This window comes from Phalacrocorax aristotelis, chromosome 1 (genome assembly GCF_949628215.1).
Source record: "Phalacrocorax aristotelis chromosome 1, bGulAri2.1, whole genome shotgun sequence".
In the NCBI taxonomy this organism is placed as follows: domain Eukaryota; kingdom Metazoa; phylum Chordata; class Aves; order Suliformes; family Phalacrocoracidae; genus Phalacrocorax; species Phalacrocorax aristotelis.
Window position 1 is genome coordinate 76,184,410 of NC_134276.1, and position 19,948 is coordinate 76,204,357.

General features: G+C 38.6%; 1 protein-coding gene and 1 long non-coding RNA gene across 4 annotated transcripts in view; one reads left to right on the forward strand and one right to left on the reverse strand.

Annotated features, from left to right (window-relative positions):
* CRLF2 (cytokine receptor like factor 2) overlaps nt 1-19,948 on the reverse strand; it is a 20,938-nt gene continuing 990 nt past the window's right edge. The window contains exons 1-9 of one of the 3 annotated variants that reach the window (XM_075094361.1): nt 18,948-19,056; nt 15,985-16,080; nt 9,307-9,418; nt 8,412-8,584; nt 6,702-6,841; nt 5,828-5,990; nt 3,731-3,845; nt 2,645-2,729; nt 1-1,450 (exon numbers count right to left, since the gene is read on the reverse strand). In XM_075094361.1, the coding sequence (XP_074950462.1) occupies nt 1,178-1,450; nt 2,645-2,729; nt 3,731-3,845; nt 5,828-5,990; nt 6,702-6,841; nt 8,412-8,584; nt 9,307-9,418; nt 15,985-16,060 (1,137 nt within the window). In that variant the 5' untranslated portion in view covers nt 16,061-16,080; nt 18,948-19,056 and the 3' untranslated portion in view covers nt 1-1,177. Of the gene's footprint in view, nt 1,451-2,644; nt 2,730-3,730; nt 3,846-5,827; nt 5,991-6,701; nt 6,842-8,411; nt 8,585-9,306; nt 9,419-15,984; nt 16,081-16,482; nt 16,574-18,947; nt 19,057-19,948 lie in introns of those variants that run through there. The other 2 variants (XM_075094350.1, XM_075094342.1) reach the window with 2 other exon arrangements.
* Nucleotides 19,155-19,948, forward strand: part of LOC142057749 (uncharacterized) — a 27,751-nt gene continuing 26,957 nt past the window's right edge. Inside the window, exon 1 of the long non-coding RNA XR_012660733.1 lies at nt 19,155-19,451. This is a non-coding gene — a long non-coding RNA (uncharacterized LOC142057749). The remainder of the gene's footprint in view (nt 19,452-19,948) is intronic.

Below are 19,948 nucleotides of genomic sequence, written 5' to 3' on the forward strand. Positions count from 1 at the left end.
TAGTCAACTGGTAAAGTCATTTAATGATTGACTGATATCCAAGTAAATAACCAGCTCTCATTCAAGATACAATCACAGTATATTCTTACAAGACCTTACCCATAGTAACTTCTTTACAAAATTTGCTTTCAAATAACATGTAACTTAAATGATACAAGGAAACTCAGAATAGTAAAGATTTTTTTCTGAGGTTTAATTGCATATTATATTGCATTTTAAATTTAAAATGAAACATATTTTAAAAGATGGTGCGTTTAGAAAACTTTAGAACATAGTTTGATAACAAGAGGCTGGTATATGTAATACAAATAAAAAGTCCTAATTTGGGTCTACAGCTGCTGATTACACTGAAAAACAGTTTGAAGTACATGCAACTCAGATAAATATTGTTCAAAATGAACCTCACCTGTGTAGAAGAAGCCTCTTAGTCATACAAAGACACTGAGGACCTGACCTCAGAGGAAGCCCATGAAGCCCCACTGTTCTGGAGAACGCTGCCTACACAGCACTACTTGCAGGATAAACCATGACTCAATACTGTACATCCTCACTCTTCTGCTCTTAGGCATAGGCTTATTCTTTCTCTTTATAAAAGCTTTGATGCATGCCATACAGCACAAAGTTTCACAATGGGAGAAGCAGCTTACAAAAGCAAGCACTTCCAGTCCAAGGAGGGCTTGCAAAGCAGTATCCTATCCCTGTGAAAATGAGCGGTATATGGTCTGGTCTTTTTGAGACAAAGACCGTTAGTGGAAACTTCCCTTCCTTTTCTCTCTTCATTTGGGAAGAATAACAGTGTAATTTGCACTGCTCTACATACTCCATAAGGAGTACAAGGACCAAGTCTTGGCTCTGTGAACATGTATTATGGAGGAGCTCTTGTTCTTTCTTGTCCGTAGCAGGAAAATGGAGCTCAGTTTAGTCTTAGAGATAAACCCCAACTAGAACAACAAATCCTAACTCTATAAATTAGCAGGTGTTTATTTCAAACACTGAGCCTGCTCAAGTGGTCATAAGTGCTAGGAAAGATCAGTCCTGGAACCAGATAACACAGCCTAGTGTCTTTCTTGATGTAAGTCTACTCATGACAAACTTTTCTATTCAGCCCTCCTAAACCCTCCTAAACTCATCCAGATCTTTAATGTAATTTCCTCACACCTTCTGCATTATAGAAATTTTATAACATCACATACATGTCATCATTCATTACAATCTGGAAGCCAGCAAAAGAAGCTATAGTGTTGGATGTTGGCATCAGGCAGGCAATCTGAGCTGCTTTGGGGTCATTATTTTCAGTTGCTTTTGAAAAACTGAGGATTTTTTCTTGAGGCCCTTGTTCATCACTATTTTTCTCGTCTTCTTGCTGGCTTTCAGCCTCAGTGATGCACTCTGGATCTTCATATTCTAACTTGGTTTGTACCATTGCATGATCAGTTTTGTCCATCCATTCCTAGGAGAATGGAAGTGTTAATGTTGGCAGGGACTGAGATATCAATCAAAAGAAACCTGGCTGTACAGATACTGATTCTCCTTTAGTAATGGTGTCTTTCCAGGATAAGCCACAATGGAGAAGATGAAAAGGAAGTAATGTAGGCAAGCAGGATGGAAGAAAGGCAGGATGGCGGAAAGGCAAACAGGATTCCCCAAATGCATACAAACTCCCACTTATTACCAAGACCACATTAAATACACCCTCGTATTCAATCAGGGCCTTTACAAAACCTTGGATGTGTAAAATACCTGGTGTTGCCTCCTTAATAGACTCATGCAGTCTTTGACCCAAGCCCTGACTTAATCTAAATTGAGACTGAGTTTACATGGAGATTTACACAACATAGCATTTCTGTATTAAACCTTCGGTATTAGTTTGCATTTATATCTTTCTTCTTTGGTTTCAGTTTAAAGCTATCTTATATATAGAAAGCTTTCAGTTTGTCACTGAAACACTATTACTACTCTTTGATATTGTCATTGGGTTTGAAAATGTAAATATTTGCCCTACCTCCACTCAGGGGAAACTTAGTAGTAATGAATTTAAAGACAGCCCAATTAATACAAAAAAATACATCACATATGTAATGTCATGCACTCAAGCAGCAGTAAGAAAACAAAAGCAAAAGCTGTTGTCTATTCATGTGACAGCCATTTCATTTCTAAAGGTTTAGTGACCGTACACCTCTGCAGCTAAAAAAGGATGCTTCCTACTGTGACTGATGCCTCCAAAGACATGAGTGCCTTCACTGGCTCAGTACTAAGTCTCACAGCACTTCACAGACCTAAAGGACGAGATCAGGTTGAAGCAAGTTCCCTGAGCTATCATGTGCAGGAATGGGTGCAAACACCACAATGGCATCTCACTGGATACTGTGCCTCTGGAAACTCTTAAATTTTTCTCCAGCAATTTGTCTGTCTCTTCCTATAGCAACTGCCTTTTCACAGTGCCAAAGTAGCACTACACTGATCGTATGAGCTCTGGTGTTTGCTCTGTGGATCCTCTTGTGTGATGTTGCACAAGGGGAAGGGCTTTTCTTTTGGATCAGAGAGCGCTTGTGGTAATGTCTGTGGAAAGCAAGCATCAGTAGCTACTTTCAAATTATTCTCAACACTGTAGAGTTCTCAGCCTTGATAGGAAGGGACTGTTTACCTGTAAGTTTCCATTATGATCATTGAAGAGATCAGCAAATATGTATTTTGGATCTGGTATAGCAGGCATTACTGACTTTTGAAGCCTGAAAGAAAAATACAAATTAATGTTTTGTTATAGTGTAGTCATTCATTCAAAAATCTACTTCAGCACAGTTCTGTAGGCACAAATATATTTTACATGACAGTACTCTAGGTTTGATTTCTTTTAAATGTGTTCTAAAGTCAAAAACAGTTATAAGAGTATGATAATTCCATCAGGCTAAGAGTGAGTTTTCTGCTGGATTTTCAACCAACACCATCCTGGTAAAATCTGGATTTTATACAAACTTCCAGCTAGTTGGCAAGTGCCATTCTGCTCCATGCAGTAGTCAGAGCTTTAGACAAGGAAGATGGTGCAGCATCCAGCTGTACTGGCTGACTTAGTGAACACAAATATAAACTTGAAACATAAACGTATAAAGGAAAAAATCAATTTATGATCTATAAAGGTTATCAGAGTTCCATATACTTTCAGCTCAATTTCTGGAATATTTCATTTTTGGTGCTTTTTTTAAAAAAAAAAAAAAAAGCCAAAATTCGGGGCTTTTGCAGGGTGTTTTTGTTGTTCAATCATTTGTTTTTTTTTAAATTGTAGATTCTAAACATTAACAGAATCATTCAACTGAAAATCCAAATATTGATATAGTTTTATTAAAGTTGAATGCACAACTTACTGCAAACAGACATTGAGTCAGATGAAAGTTGCACAAAAGAATGTCAGTTCAGAAGAAATAACCAAAAAATATGGCTTCTCAGGGTTTAACTAGATTTCTAAAAAAGAGAAGAAATTAAGTGGAGAAGACAGAATTTTATCCTGAAATAATGTCTTTTACCAGAATTGTTCTGGTTTTGAAAATTAAAGGCTTTGGTGTTTGGAAGATCAGGATGCATCATCCCTCAAACAGTAATTAAGCTACTGACTTCTACATCCTCATTACTTCATTCATCAGATAAGAATTTTGAGTGCTAAGAGATTGATCCTGAATGATAGCTCTATTTTCATGACATGGTTATTTAGTAGTAATAGTAATAAAGTTAAATTTACCTCTGCCATTTACACAGAATAATCAAGAGGATAAAAATCATTAGAAGTACTGCCAGCAAACAACTTAAAACAATTACTGTGTTTGACTGAGACTTTATACCATCATCACATGAATCTAGGAATAAACAGAAATAAAAGTATGTGAAAAAATTTTTTTTTCTTTAACAGTTAACATTCCTAATCACACTAGATCATTGATTTTTCTAAAAAACAAACAAAGAAACCCCAAAAAGTTTTTAAGAACAAATAAGACAACTTCAACTGTTGAATTGAAACTGAAAAGAAAAACCATCATTCCCCAAACAAAAGAAAATTATACTTTTATTTCTCTAAATTGACCCGGTACAGGACAAAGGAACAGGCTTACAGGCAAAAAATAGAGGCATCATGAATGAATTAAGTATTTCTTCTCATCTTTGTCACATTGCATTGACAGTGATACAGCAACTGTTTGCTGAGATCTATATTCCTTACAGCTACTTACAATCGCTAAAGCTACAAGTGCAATTTTGCATATAGCCTCAGTGTCATATTTCTGAGGATAAAACAAACACACATCTCCCCCATCTCAGCAAACAAAAAGCTAGGGAACCGCAAGTGCTGATTCCTAGAAAGTAATTAGTGGTAGGATATCATCTAACACAGAGGTGTATAAAACTAACGCATTTGTTCACTTTTTGGCATCCTCAGTGTTTTTCCTCCAGCTTTTGTAATTCTGCCTCAAAACTCTGCCTTCTGCTACTGACCTTCTGCTCTCCACATAAATACTGTAAAAACTAAACTGGTTATTCTTATAAGAGCAGCTGTCCATTCTGTTCCACCTGCCTGCTTTGTTCAGCTTGCCAGAAAGCCACAAAAAAGTTGTGACCCCCAAGTAAGGTGTCCAGAGTCTATGAAACTTCTTGAGCACAGCTTTGTTTGTGCCTCCTTCTGATATTAGGTCCGGAGTCAATAATAAGTCATTAAAGTCCTGAAGTGAAATGCTTGCCGCAATGAAGGGGCTGTGCCAATGTCACTCCTGATCCAGGGGGACCCAGAGCAACCAAACCATTAGTCTGCCTCCTCTGTGCTTTCCTGCTGGCAGCCTCTGGTCAAATGGTCCACAGAGGGCTGTTATGTGCTCACCTCTCAGAGGTGCACAAGGAGATGTTGTCCTCTGTGTTTCCTTAAGGGCATTTGCCAGCCACACCTGAGGACATGCTTGCAGGCTCACAGTTTGCATGGTGGAGGAGGCTTCTCTGGAGGTCAGCACTGCGGCTACTACTAGTGCACAGGCTACATATACCTGTGCTCCAGGATTTCATCCCAGCTTTGTGTATACAGATTTTCTTTAGGTGAGCTAATAGCCCACTGCATTTTAGATAACTCAGATCTGCGTACACTGCACGCCTGGGTGTCTCGTAGTTCTGATAAAGCCAAGTGGGTGGCATTTTGTGCTCAGCTGATATAATACGATATGCATGTCCTGGGATGGTGTACAGTCTTTACTACAGAAAATCTGTTTTTTTGGTTTTGATAGCCAGTAGAAATACTGTTTCCATTAAAGATGGTCAATCGCACTCAGTTAAATGTGTCTTTCTGGCGGGAAAGCAGTGTTGATACTGACTTTGCTTCGATTTAATCCCTTCCCCCATCCTCCCTGTTTTGATCAATCCAGCACATATGACCATCAGACTGTTATGATCTCTGGTCCTGTAGTTCAATTGGATGTACTTTCAAAGCAAACTACCTTCAAAAATGGAGCATCAAGGATTTTCTTAGCGTTCGGGTTTGATGTCCACATATCACATGCGGACAGACACACACATGCACACACTATGCATGACATCATCGTCATTGGTGGACCCTAGACACTAGTGTAACACAAATAATAAGGACACACTTAACTTTGCTGATTATGGCATAAATTGATAGTGTTATGGGCCATCAGGGCAGGAATTAAACATGAGAAATTAGAGATCCACATGCACTTTCTTTGATAACAGAAGACAGAGCACAACAGTGCAACAATAATTTGCTGCATAATCCCAGCCTTTTTTGCAGTCACCCCTTCCCCATTTGTACTTAGACAATATATTAATATAGCACAGCTGTTACCTAATAATGTGCCATTCATCCAAAATGTTTCTGCTTCCCAGTCACTGCTGTAATTAACTACGTTGCAGTAGGGTACTAGCCTCTTCAGTCTGACCCGGAAAGAATAGCATTTTCTTGGATCAAAGCCTTGCTCTCCAACACTGCAACACTTAGAAGTTCTGGACTGAGAAGGAAGGTGTATAATCATTAATTCTGGTTTTCAAGACAGTGCTTCAGAATGCTACTCTCTGTCATGGTCACAATTAGGACAAGGGATAGGCCAACACAAAACCTCAGAACTGCATTTTAACTTCTCTGAGTTTTGAGGAATTCTGTTTCTTGACTGACTCTTCACTATTCATAGCCATTTCTTGTTGTCTGATATTGAGTTGAAGGTTATAACAATCATTAGTGTGCTATGTTACAGTTGCATATTTACAATATGTACAGACATTTCAATCCACAAAATATTGACAAGTTGAGACTGGAAAGGTTTGAGTCAATGAAATAATATTTAGAAATACTTAACAGCTAACTTTAGAATAAATAAAAATCCTGTGTCATCTCTTTTCTTTCATTCTCCCTTTTTCTCTCTTCTTTTAACTTTACTCTGCTTTCCTCTTTTCTCATCCAAAACCCCTCTGTTCTGAATGTATGGTTTTTCCCTTAGATGGTTCTCTACTTTTTGGGTGGCAACTAGATATAACTCAAAAATTAAATTATTTCTGGCATGGCAGGGATCCAGAATCCTAAAAATCTAACTGTTTTCTGCTACAAGCTGTAGTTGAAAATACAGAATGGGAGAACAGTTTGAAAACAACTTTATTTTACATTATACGGAGATGCTACTTCCAGTTCCTTCCAACGTTCATTAAAAATGTAATGTCCAACTCACTTGCCAGTCTTTGTCAAACTTGCTTTTGTATTGAAGCTCAAGTTTCAAACACTTCACAGCTCGCTCTGGTTTATTACAGCTTACAGTAACAGTGTCCTCTTTCCATAAGAAGGTCACATTTTCTGGGCGATTGGGCTTTACTAAGAACAGGAGAAACAAATTATGATATAGTCTCTTAAAAGAAGTACTTTGCAGTTAAAATTATTGTTATTCCTTCCTTGTCTCAATGTTTCTCTGAGTAGCAAGTGAAGAAGGTGGACTTTCTTCTTGGAGGATGCATTTTTATAGCTGACCTCCCTATTAAACATAAAAAACTGAGCTTGACACCATGACAGCACTCAACATTTGAGGTGCTACATTCAAAGGTAGATACTATCTCATGCCAGGAACCTATTGCAAGAACTTAAGGGAGGACTCGAGTCTCTTCATACTCCCTGCAATCAAGAGAACGAGGCTTCTTCATTGGAAAGGGACTGACAAATTCCATACCAGAAAACCTACAAGACAAACTTGTGTAGCTGCTGGCGCTCTGTGGGATATGGTGAGACATCTGCAAAAAGCACTGGGTGCCTAGCTGTGCACAGCTGAATCTACCCCTCGCCGTTTCCAGATGGTTTGAAGAGCACGCAGTGGGTTGATCTATGTGGCTGGTTAGTCTTCAGTAGTGAGAAATAAAGGGGTGAGAAGAGGGTTACCTGATTTCTCAGTCCTTCTAGTTGCCTTTTCGTATTACGAAAATTCTGCCTTCCTAATTTAAAGACTTAAGTCTGATACTTTATATTTGTGCTTTGTTACCTAACCCTTTTGAAATTCATTTTACTATCAGTGGGTGTTTAAGAGCCAAATTTCGAGGATCAGGCTGCAGCTTTCCAAAATTTACCATATATTGGTATGAGATATAAAAGTATTCTCAAAGTTAGATGTCTTGACAGTTTTTTGTTTAATTCCTTTTGCTAAAACAGTATTAATAAATGCTAATAATGTATTTGGGATATGGTTTTTTTTTCAGACAATTCTGTGTTGTATATTTTCTGCATGGTTTTTATCAGAAAAAGTCCCTCCACTTTAAATTCCATAAGATTTTTATAAACTAATCTCACACGAGATGTGAAATATGCATTTGGGCGCAAGAGGGAATTAATAAAAACAGGAACGTTGTCTCTTTACTAGTAGGAGGATGTCTCTTTTATGCTGTCAGACTGTACCAGAGCCATTCAACTAATTTCTATTGACATCTGATGATGGTTTTATGACAGCCGTTTTGATAAAAAGTAGTTTGCTGCCTCACATCCCATGGAAGATGGTAAAAGAATGGAAGGTAGAAAACATGAGAAAGATCATACAGCCAGAACTAAGACAAGAAACTATCAACTTTTAATCATTTTCCTGAAATGAATACTGAGCAGGCCTGCACTAGACTAAGCACACCCCTATACTTTAGTATTTTCATTCTAACTTTGAAGCTGTGTTTTGGGACAAATCTGACTGTCCCATGTGATCCCATTTAGCTGCAGCTGCACACAGGCCTGTGTAACTACTGATGATAGCAAGGGATGAAAATCAACAAGAAATAACTATAGTTTGGTTTTGGCACACATACTAATAACATTTTATGCACTAATATAACTGTTTTCTTCTCAAATTAAGGACAACTAGAGAATCAGTGAAGACATTAGGACTACCAAAGCAGTTGTGATTTTATATACTCACTATAAAAATCAGATTTTAGTCTTTTAAAAAAAAGCTCTTCACTTCCATTGCTGTTCCTGATAGAGATGGCAAGGGTGGGTCCTTCTGTCTTAAAAAGACATCCAGAATTATAATGTTGATCCAGTAAATAAGTGGGACATGGCTTCCAAACTTTGTGCTTGCCTTCATCAAATCTATAAATGAAATTATGTTGGTGAGCGGAACACTCTTATCAGTTAACACAAATTAATTCCTTTTTGTTACTATTTCTTTTTTTTGTTGTTGTTCTTTTTTAAATACTCCTACCAATGGAAGTCTGCGGATAGAATTTCTTGAAGCAGCAAATTTCAGAGGTGTGAGGGAATTAATTATGCAAACCTCACTGACTTTCCAGCCCTGGGTTTTGACGCAGTCTGAAATTATCAGGTTTCGATGTTGTTGTTTTCTAATAAGAGAATGACTTGCTCAAGCAGATATTTTCATGAACCTGTTTGCAACATTCTACTGCTAAAAGTTCTTTCACATATACCACCCAGAAAGAAAAGGGAAGATCAAGTGCTATGACTGTCTAACCAAAACATTAAATTTCTGCTAGTCATTAATGACACCAGTTAATAAGGAAAATATGCACACATATGTGGAAAAACACTTTCATTCGTGTAATTAGCATTTAGCAGAATGGCAGAAGAAGGGCAAATCTTTCATATAATGTCTGTTGTGACTGACTTTGGGAGGCCTATTGATTTGTAAGCTTCTGTAGCAGGTTGCGAATATAAACAGGTTTCATACTGGATGATTAACAAATGTTAAAAGCATTTCCAGGTACAGTTCACAGAACACTCAAATGGACATAGATAATTCAGCCTCCCAAAATAAATCCTTTAAGAAGGGAAGAATAGGCATTGTCAATACTCACGTATAAGAAAATGACACATTCTCGCTGGGAAACAGTTCTCTTGCTGCCCATGTGACCTGCATCTTCTCATTATTGAAATTGATTATTGTGGTGCTGATGGCATCTTTCCAGCCTGCCCAGGATATTGGCAGAGAATATGATTTCAGCAGTGAATATGAAAAACATCCCTTGACATTGGTAGACAATCAGTATTTCAAAGACACGTATGCAATAGACTCAGATGATCATAAAATAATAAGAAAAAAGAATATCTAAAATGCAAGGAAACAGAGTAAAATAACCTAGAGAGGCTGAAATTAGAATTTAAAAACAGCAAAATGAACACATGCACAGCAACACCAGAGAGCACCCCACGGTCCCTGGACCAAAAAGGTATACACTGCTTCACATGTATGCAATGCGTAGGGCCTATACACTGAGTCCAACTTTCCCTCACACTACCTGCTAAGGTTTTCCTGATAAGGAAAACTATTTGGGAACTAATGCCTCATAGAACCAGTGTGTAAACCAACAAATGTTTACTGTAAGAAACAAGGAGCTAACACCAGAGGTCAAGACCCATAGGAACCCAGAGCAGATCAGCACAAGTAGGTGTACTGCATATTTGATATATGTGGTTCTGGCCAATTCCACCTTACAGACAAGCAGGATCAGTTAATGTCCTCTGACTGCATTATTTCCTCTCCTGACCTCTTCCTTGTTATAGATCTTGCTAGGGACACAGGTATTTTAATTCTGCGTCCATCAGGATTCCACAATCATACGCTGAAGATAAATTGACAATGAAAAATGGAGAAATTAAGAAGGCAGAAGGATTAGAAATCCATTCTGTATCAAGGAGAAGGACAAATTATTGGTTCTGCATTCTATAAGATATGATATTTACTTGAACGAGCAAAGAGGAAGAAAATGTATCTTGAATATCAGCAATAAAGCACTTGAGGATAAAATTTGCAGACTGCTGTCTCCAGACACAGAGTGACTACAACTAAAAACTTCTGCCGGAATATTCCTGCCTAGCAGGAGAATAGAGAATTTTAGCTTTGATTGCTGTCTACATTTTATGCCACTCTGTACTTCTGAAGGGGATTAAAGTAGAAAACTTTAAAAACATTTCTTATGAGCTTTTTATCACATAAAGTGAACCTGAATGTTCATGGGAATCAGGCCTTACTATTCTTATGTTTGCTATCTTTTGCTCCATAATCAACACTAAGAATGTGAGAAAAGCATGGGGGTTCAAGGAATCATTTTGCCTATTTTCATGCTGATATCTCTGTGTCTAGGCATTCATGACTTCTGTAATTAGTTAGTCAAAACATTTTTGTATAGGTGTAATTGTGTTGTAACATGCTGTTTTGTCAAAATCATTCAAGAGACAGTTATGACAGAAATCCAAGAGACACTGGGTAGATGTAGTTGCAGGTCTCCCTGCTACGTGATTCATGGAGTTCTGGTAAAAAATATTCTGCTCTTACTCAAGAGAAGGACTTGAAACTAACTCCTCCATCTCATAACTAATGCCTGCAGGCTTGTTCTGTATTGTTTTCTCAAACTGAAAATCTCATGTGTTTTTCTGAAGAATAAAGAAGTCAGTACTATTACACCCTGAAGCAAAAATAGGATTTCAAAACCACAAAAGCTATAATAAAATGGAATTTATTCAGCCAGTACTATCTCTGTTACAAGAGACTACCTAGCCCTGGTTTCCTAACTCCTCAAGCCCTTTGAAAGTCCCCTCAGCAAGTCTAAGAGATGATCTTGTCTTAACTAAAGCCTCTGAGAAATACAATGGCAAAGCGCCTAACAGTGGATTCTTGATCTGCAATTGTACTAATACATTTTAATTTTTATGGACTAAATTCTAGCATGGTTGTGCTGTGCAGTATCTAGTGTTACGCTTACTGCAACTGTGACTACTTGGACTTAGATTTTTGATATAGTTAAACATATATTTCATGTATATTTGAGTGTATAATTACATAAAATTAACATTATGAAAAAGAATATAAATGGTAGTGAATGAAGAATACTGTACTGTCCCGAGATCATTTGTATGAGAATAGAACGAATCATTTCAATTCTTTTTAGAAGCAACAAAATACGTACTTTCCATTTTTTGCTAATTAGTCTGATTGCAGATAGTTTCTCTTTGAGAAAGAACTGCTAATGTCCATGCTTCAATTATGAAAATAAAACCAGGAAGAGTACTTGCTTTCTTAATCACATGTTTTCAGGGATAATTAATTTCAAAATTCATTTATGATGGTGTTTCTATATGCAAAATAGCTTGGCATAATGAAAAAATGCTGTTTGTAGGGCATGCTTTTGAATCAATTTTTAAGCCAAACATGAACTAAATTCTTCAGTTTAATCTCAGAAGGTGGCTTAACAACTCTGCAGAGAGCTGTGCACACACATCTTCCTGCACTTGACACAAAGATTTCAAATAGGCTATGTGCTAAGCAGAGAGGCATGCAAAGCAGAGAGGCATGCAGTCTCACCAGCAGGACGTAACAGGGAGTGGGTACCTGAGAGCCCTATCTGGGGCATAGCCAACTAATCCAGGCTGTGCCAGGACCCTTACCAGACAACGGATGCCAGCTCAAAAGCCTCACCTGGACTTGGGCACATGGGTTGCGCCACTGAAAAACACAGCAGTGATGTTTCCACCATTTGGAGGGTGGGGCCAACACCCAGCATTAACCCCATTGTTCTCCAGCTGTGAGGTTGATTGAAAATCTTGCATTGATTTCTAGTCTTAAGTAAATGGTACAGATTGATTTATATATGAGACTGGTCTCAGGTTGCTCAGTGCCATGGAGCTGCCAGTATCTGAAGTCTGAAGGGAACTGTAAAGCGAAGAAGTAACTTTACAGGTGAAAAGTAGGTGCTTGCAGATGTCAAATGATCAAAGGTTTTGGGGGGATCTTGTAGAATTTGCTATGAAAAATGGCTTTAATCACTCTGAGGTGTTCAGTCAGTTTGGTTACAAGGGTTATACAGGTACAGAAAAAATGGAAGAAGAGGTAAAAAAAGAGCATAACCTAAGTTGGCAAAACACAGTATTCACTCATACAAAATTTTTTATACACCAGAGAAAAACTATGGTCCCAATATTTGGATTGAATAGGTGATGTGTGCTTGGGAAGCTTCTTGAACCTGTGACTATGTATCCCACAACCCTGACACTGCCAGCAGAGAAATAAAGATAAAGATTTTGGTAAAATAGTAACCCACTGTACCCTTTCTGTACAGGCCAACTCTTTAAATCCTTTTTCAGGGTGCCACATTTTCCCTCAATTTCAACACGAAAAGAACACCAGCATCAAAACTCTGAATCCCATGAAGTTCCTTTAATGGGGTGTCCAATCTCTTCAAACTCACAGTGGGTGAGTCGAGGTGTAGTTGGCTCTAGAGATCGATAATAAGGAAACCAGAGGAACCACAAAGGATTTCCACATACTAAGGGGTAGACACTAATAAAACCTGAGGGTCTGGTCTGACTGGCCTGTTGGAAGGCAACAAAAGTCACCAATTCATTCTGAACCTTGGACAAAACTCATTATTCTTTCTTTTCAGTTATGATAGCTCTATACTACTTATTAGAGGCTGCAACTCGGAGTTGCACACTAAATCTGGGGTTTGGCAACACATTTTTTTTTGGATGACAGAGAAGAATATCAGTTTGGCTCCAGTCCTGCAGTGATTTATTGATGGATTTAACTTTGCACACTCTGAGTAGTCCACTTGACTTCAGCAGGATTACTTAGAGCGCATCAACTTAACAACACATATAAATCTAGGATCAAAACCTGTTTCTGTAAAAAATCTACATGTTATGAATTGAAACTCTGGGATTTTAACATTTAAATATAAACTCCAGCAACTGCTATTATTTATGTACTAAAATGGAAGGGAATATGTCATTAAATAGTTTAACAATAAATAGAAATGTTTAATAGAAATGGAGCAGAAATTGTAATAAACTGCCTGGTGATATATACATATCCTTTCCTGTGCTCTAGTTTTTAAGAGCTTCCTAACAAATCAGTCTTAACATAAGTAACTAGCTATGTAGGACAGCAAAGGCTTTACGAATCTTATATTATTAAAGGCTCTGTTTGTAGAGCTCTAGTCAGGGCAATTTTCTACTGTGCTTTCTCATTTCATGATTTTTAGTTTTGTGTATATGTTCAGTAAATATTTACATGCATCTTTTCAAATTATAGCACGTATATGTTCCATAATTCACATTTCAACATGAAAACAAAGATGCATACCCTAAGTGAGGTTTTTAAAGTTTGGATTAAATTGACATCAAATCCTCTGAGAATATGTAGAAGTTATCTGAAATATGGTGTTTCCTTCTGATGATCTTTCCTTTGCATTTGGCTGAAAAGGTGTTTAATTTCCTGTTGTGTTTTTTTTTTTTTTCTTGAAGCACCTATACACCTATGCTTCTGAGGGCAGAATCATTCATATATTTTGTTAATGGAAAGAGATAGAGAGAAAGAGAATAGAGGGGATAATTTCTTTTCCTTTCTTTATGATGGAATTTTTATGAATCCACCTGTAACACCATGGATCACTCTCAGTTAATATGCTAGCTTTTCCACAGTAACTCTTACTATCCAAACCATTCTTCTATTTATGATCCTAAAGGCACACAATAGACCAAAGCAACACATTTATCATTATTCTTTGTATTATGATAATGGGTAGATGGAAAGGTCAAAAATATTGTGAATTAGCAGGCCCTGGGCTAAAGATGGGTGGCAGTCTGAGGATGACGTTCTGGTCTAGCTAGGTATGCAGTATGTTGCAGTGCTGTAGGACACATACCGGCACCCTAGAGCACAAGCTTCAGAGAGAATTATGCAAGTCTACATCTTCAGTAAAACCAGACAGGGACTGTTAGGGCTCCATGAAAGTCTTTAACCTCACAGGCACAGGCACTGCTGGGCACCTAGCTCTTCTCAGGATAGAGAAGCGTGGAAAATACCGCTATGGTGTGCAGAAAATGTACTTTTAGAAGGGAAAAAAAAGAAATTTCCTTGAGCAATAAATTATGCAGACTCAACCATGAGCAAGAATATGAGTAAGTACATTCCACCTCCAAGCCACTTTTCAAAGTTTATTACCAAGAAAAAATACTATTGAAGGGGAACATAGTAAAAAGGCTGAAAGTCATGGAACAGATCAAAAAAGAGAAAAAGGACATGCAGAATGACAATCTGCAAAGATAACGGAATGGAACATGCATGTACTGGAACAGCTGCAACCTCATTGAAACATAATAAAGAAGAAAAACCACTTTTGATTTCCTCACACTGATGAAACCTGATAAGTAACCACATGTTGAACTTCCACATATTGCAGCACGCTGTATAGAAACTACTGGAAAGTGAGACCTAGATCTGAGATTACAGTCTTTAGTTACCCTTAATACTACTGATCTATAAGAACAGTTTCCTTTCATTAATAGGAACACATGTAAGTGAAAGTACAACTCCTTGTGCAGAACACTGCTGAACTGAATGCACAGGACAGAGACTGAACAGAAAACATCTTTTCAAGAAAAGGAACAAGAGAGCAAGAGGGAGTTTTTTTATAAACATTTTGCAGCAAGTCATAATCCTTATAGCATAATTCTTATAACGCGTCAAACTGAGTCGGGTTTTTTTGAGAAGATTGCCAACCGTTGTTAGGCATCACAACACTTTGCATCAAATAAGCACCAGAACTGTAATTTTCAACTTTTATTTCAGAAATTCATGCTACCAGTACAGCACGGCTATAGGTAGTTGTCATCTCAGGACAGGGAAGAATCATGTCCCCTCACAGGAAATCCCATGACTCACAGGAGAAATTAACACTGGAGAATCAGATGGTGCTGCATTGCTGAAAATGGAACTTACTGTGTGTACTGCAGAACAGAGAGCTGATTTATGGGTTGATAAAGAGAGAGCATTTATTTCTCCTTATAAAATGAATGACAGGCAACTTGTGATAAATTAACAAAAGTGAAGATTAGCTTATCAGTCTATGTGTTGGGGTTTATGTCTGCTTTCTGTAAGAACCCACTTATCTTTGGCAACCTATAAGTAATGGCATTGCAGACAAACACAGGAAATAGAGATGTTCTTATATTTAAGTAGCCAAATCACTAGTCTTTAATGTCTTTATTAATTTTGTTGTTTAGTAGTATTCTTACCTTGACGCTTTCTCAAGCACAAGATATTGCTGGATATTTTCCTATTGTGTCCATTCTCCCAGAATACTAAGCACTGAAGCCTTACCTGGAATCTGGTTTATCCATCTCTGTTCAATGTGAAGGCTAGTCTTTTTTGGTTGCAGTCTACTCTGTCATAAACTATGCCTTAGTCAATAAATAGTCCTGCTTAAAGAACAGATACAAACTTTGCAAGTTCTGCCTTGATTTTTAATTAGAAAATGTTCATAGAAATCTGGTATTATCATCATTATTGTTGGGTTTTTTTTAAGAATCCACTTTCATCTCTGATGGATATCAGTTTATTTTTCATTGATTCTTTTCACAAAAAAAAACCAAAACAAAACACCCGACTATTGTACCACAAGTGGTAAAGTATGTACAGAAATATTGCTAGCTAATATATAAATTTCTTAAATGATTATTTGTGGATTTGAACTTACCAGGAGATTGTGACTGAGAAGCCATCAGGTTGCCCAGTGTGAAGATGATTGAACATGCTTGAAAGATGAGTCTCATGGTTGGAATGACACAACAGACTGTGAAGAGATGAGTAATCGTAATCTCTGGATTTTACTATTTCATCACTTTATACCAGAGGCTGGAGGGAACTGGAGGAAATGACTACAGGAAATATGAAATTGACATATCTCTAGCTATAAAAAAATCAGACATGCAGGACTTTGGAATGCACACCTTCTACATACTATGTTAAAGAATATAAAATTAAATTCTCAGAATATGTGTATCTCTTTTGTCAGCACTTCGCTTTATCTTTCCACAGCTGAATCAATCAGGGGTGACCGTAGCCCTGATCCAAATGAGGCTGAGGTAGCTGCGCAGAGCTGTGGCCACATCATACCATGAATGAAGACTGTGACCTCAAAGTGCCCAGTGACCTGAGAGTAAGAGAAGTACAAACAACCTGCTTTCCCACTTACAAATCAGGAGTTGTTCCTGCTAGCAGATGTTTATACTGCCACTCCACATGCCTGGTGCATCTCAGCCGTCTTGAGCTACTTCTGTTCCTAAATCAGAGGCAGAAGTTGTGGGCCTTTTTGTGACAGACAGAGCTGAGCTTCTAGGGGTGGGGAGGCTATTACACAAGAGGTAGCACTAGGATGAATTTCCTCCTGTGTTACCTGGATACATATATGCTGTTATAGCTTCCAAATATATCCATATATTTAACATTTGTATATATATATACACACTACCTATATCTTATATATCCATATACCTAAAATTATACACAGAAAGTGGAAAACAGAACAGTAATTTGTCTGAGATGAAACATATTTTAGAAACAACAGAACTTAAAGTCTGATAATAATCACAATTATCATGTTTTAAAAGACCTATTATCTGTAGGTCTGCAGTAATCTGGGCTTAGGCTAGGACAGCATAGTAGTGCAGCAAGCAGTAGCAGTGAAGCAGTGGGGTGAAGCAGTTGGTGCTGAGGATTCAGGAGCCACACAGTGTGCATGGGGACGATGGGGAGTCTTCCCTAGCCTAGCACCAGTCCGGCTCCATGGGCTGAATGCCTGTTAGGCTGCTAGACACCCTCCTGGAGCACATCTTCAGGGGTAGGATCATGCAAGAGGAACACAATGCTCCACTGTGTGAACAAAAGCATGGAATGTTTGGGAGATTCACTTCACAAGGACAGTCCTAATCTGAACTGAAAAGTCAGTGTGACCCTAGCCTGTTGCTCTTGTCCAGCAAGAGCTCAGGAAGACAGCCCTGAGTGACAAAGGGCTTCTCTGTGTACGCTGGCTGCTCCCTTCACATTCTGAAAAAGGCTTACCATTTACTTTTCCAGGGACATGTGAAACAGGCGAGTACACTAACTCCCTTCAAATCCAGTCTCTCCCTTCATTAAGCATCACACTGAATAGCTGCTCCAAGAAATCAACTGGTAAAAATAGAAATAGTAGACCTCAATTCTTATTGCTGTTTCCTAACTGGTCTCAAGCTTCTTCTGTGCTTGTGTCAGAAAAAATACTGGAACTTTCTCCCCATGTAGGGGCATGCTTGGGCAGATGAATGACTCAGTCATGCTGCATCCAAAGTGGCCTGGGCACGCACACCAACCTGCCTTCTGGACACCTCATCCCCTAGACTATTTTTTGCCTCCAGTTTCCCAAGAAAGGAGAGTGGAAGTTTGTCTGCCACACATGGTACTAGGTAGACAGCTGGCTTGTGGCTGGGAATATACCTAGAAGTTCTGCCATGATTTCTGTTTAGGCTTATTTTCATTCCTCTCAGAGCCTTCCTTAACATGTTCACTATCCTTTTTAACCCAACAGTACTGTTTGTCAAAAGAGACCTTCATCAGCTTTATCACAACATCAGAGACTCCAGGCAGGTGTGATACCAGCTTTGATCTGGCTATTTACTTTTCTTGGGTTGGGTATTTTCACTGGCTTATCCATTGCATGTCCCAGGAAGACCTATTCAAATCTCAGTGACTTTTGGAAACCCCAGCACAACTGTCTGACACACATACAGTACTCTGTTAACTGTCTAGCCCCTGCTTTGATCAAGTTCCTCCAGGGATGCACTAATTCCTGGAACTAAAATAACAAGCAACACAGAACTAAAATACTAAACTAGATCATAGGTGATAGTTAATGGAAAGCTGAAATCACTCACTGTTTCCACAGTAAGCATTGCAGAAGGCAGTGAAATAAACAAATGAAGACAGAGATCCAAAAGTCTCTGGTTCCCCAGGACATGGCAACTCCCACATGTCCCCATTTGAATTAAAAACACATTTTCTTTCCAGAACACGCATCTTGCCTTTCCTTCCAGAGCACGTGTCTTGAGTGTGATGGAGCCAAATTTGTCCCTGTCCGCTCTTCATAGAGGTAAAACACACTGGACCGCAGACCTCTTGTGACAGAACATTCTCTGGGGGAAAGGGGTATGGGGAGACAACATGCAAAGAAAAGGTACCTAAAATGCCTTCTGACATCATTATTCTGATTCTGAGACAACATCTAAAACAAAGTCTAATTCTCAAGTGACAACATCTCATTTTCACTGACCATTTCTTCCTACCAGGTATTTTGGTACCTTAAGTAATTGTCCCTTCCACCAGCCTCTACTTCCTTTTAAGACACTGAGGAACTCTTGAAGTCAAACAAAATTACTCCTTTTACTACTTTTGAAACCAAGCGTAGGGCTGAGGTCCTGGGGAATAAAAAACCACAACTGGGTCAAACAGACTACTTGCATAAAACTGATGTGCTGTCAAGCTATTTTTGCTGCTGCTGAAAGAAACATCAGATTTGGCACTTGAGGGATGTAGGGCCTGGACACCTTCCATCTCCTCCCTGTGAAGGCAGACACTGGCCCAACCACCTGCCTCAGGTTCTGCTTTCTGAAAGCCAGCTCTGATTACCTGGTTTGATTTTTTCAAATGTTGATGATCGCAGTCCATGAATTGAAAAGCCTCCTGTGAGCCATGGGATCTGTTCTCCCCCAGGTCTTTTTTTGCCTACCTGCAGGAGTGTAATTGATTAAATTGCCCATGTCCTCCAGGTCATTACTCCCATGAGGGCAAGGACAGAGCATTGTCACCCCGTGCCCCCTCTTTGGGACTCACACACAGTGCAGCATCGGCATGTCTGTCCTGAGAAAACAAGATCCATCCTAATATTGCAACTTCACACAGGAACAGGAAAGCAAAGAGTGAGGGTGAGTCGAAAATTAGCAGTCAGGGCTTGTCATTTTGACTGCCAGCAGAGAAAACTCTTAACAAGATACCCAGAGGATGAGGGCAATGCAAGTAAAGCAAGTAAATCAAAAGAAGGCCTTTTGACTTCATTTTGCACTTTGGATCAAACCGCACAAACAGCCCTTGGCCCTTTGCCAACTCCTCCACCCATGACAGCAGCTCTCAGAGGTAGGTTCACTTGCCAGCTGCAACCCCTAGCACCCTTACCAACTTTCATCAGCTTCCTTCCTCTCTTTTTATTCCCCTTCCTATTATTTCATCAGCGGTGTAAAATGGGTCTTTGATCACCACATAGTTCAGCAAAGCAAATTGTCTCAGTTTATTTTTTCCTTCACTTAGAACCTAAACAATCAATAGACTGTGAGTAACTTTCATTTAATGTTATTTTACTTCCTCATAATCTTGGTAATAGACTCCAGAAAGAGCCCTGCGAAATAGCAGAGATTATATCTGTTTTTACAATGATGATCCCTTAATTTTTAGCATTAACAAGAAGTGATTTCAGTGTGCGTTGATCAGTGGGATAAAGGGAACAATGACCCATTTATAGAAAATGGTGGGTCCCATCACTCCATGACAAATTAGCTTAGCCAACTTGAGTCAGTGCAGCCTGTTCTGACAGAACTGGTTCCGTTGTGTAATGTGCTGCAAAGTGCATGTGTAAA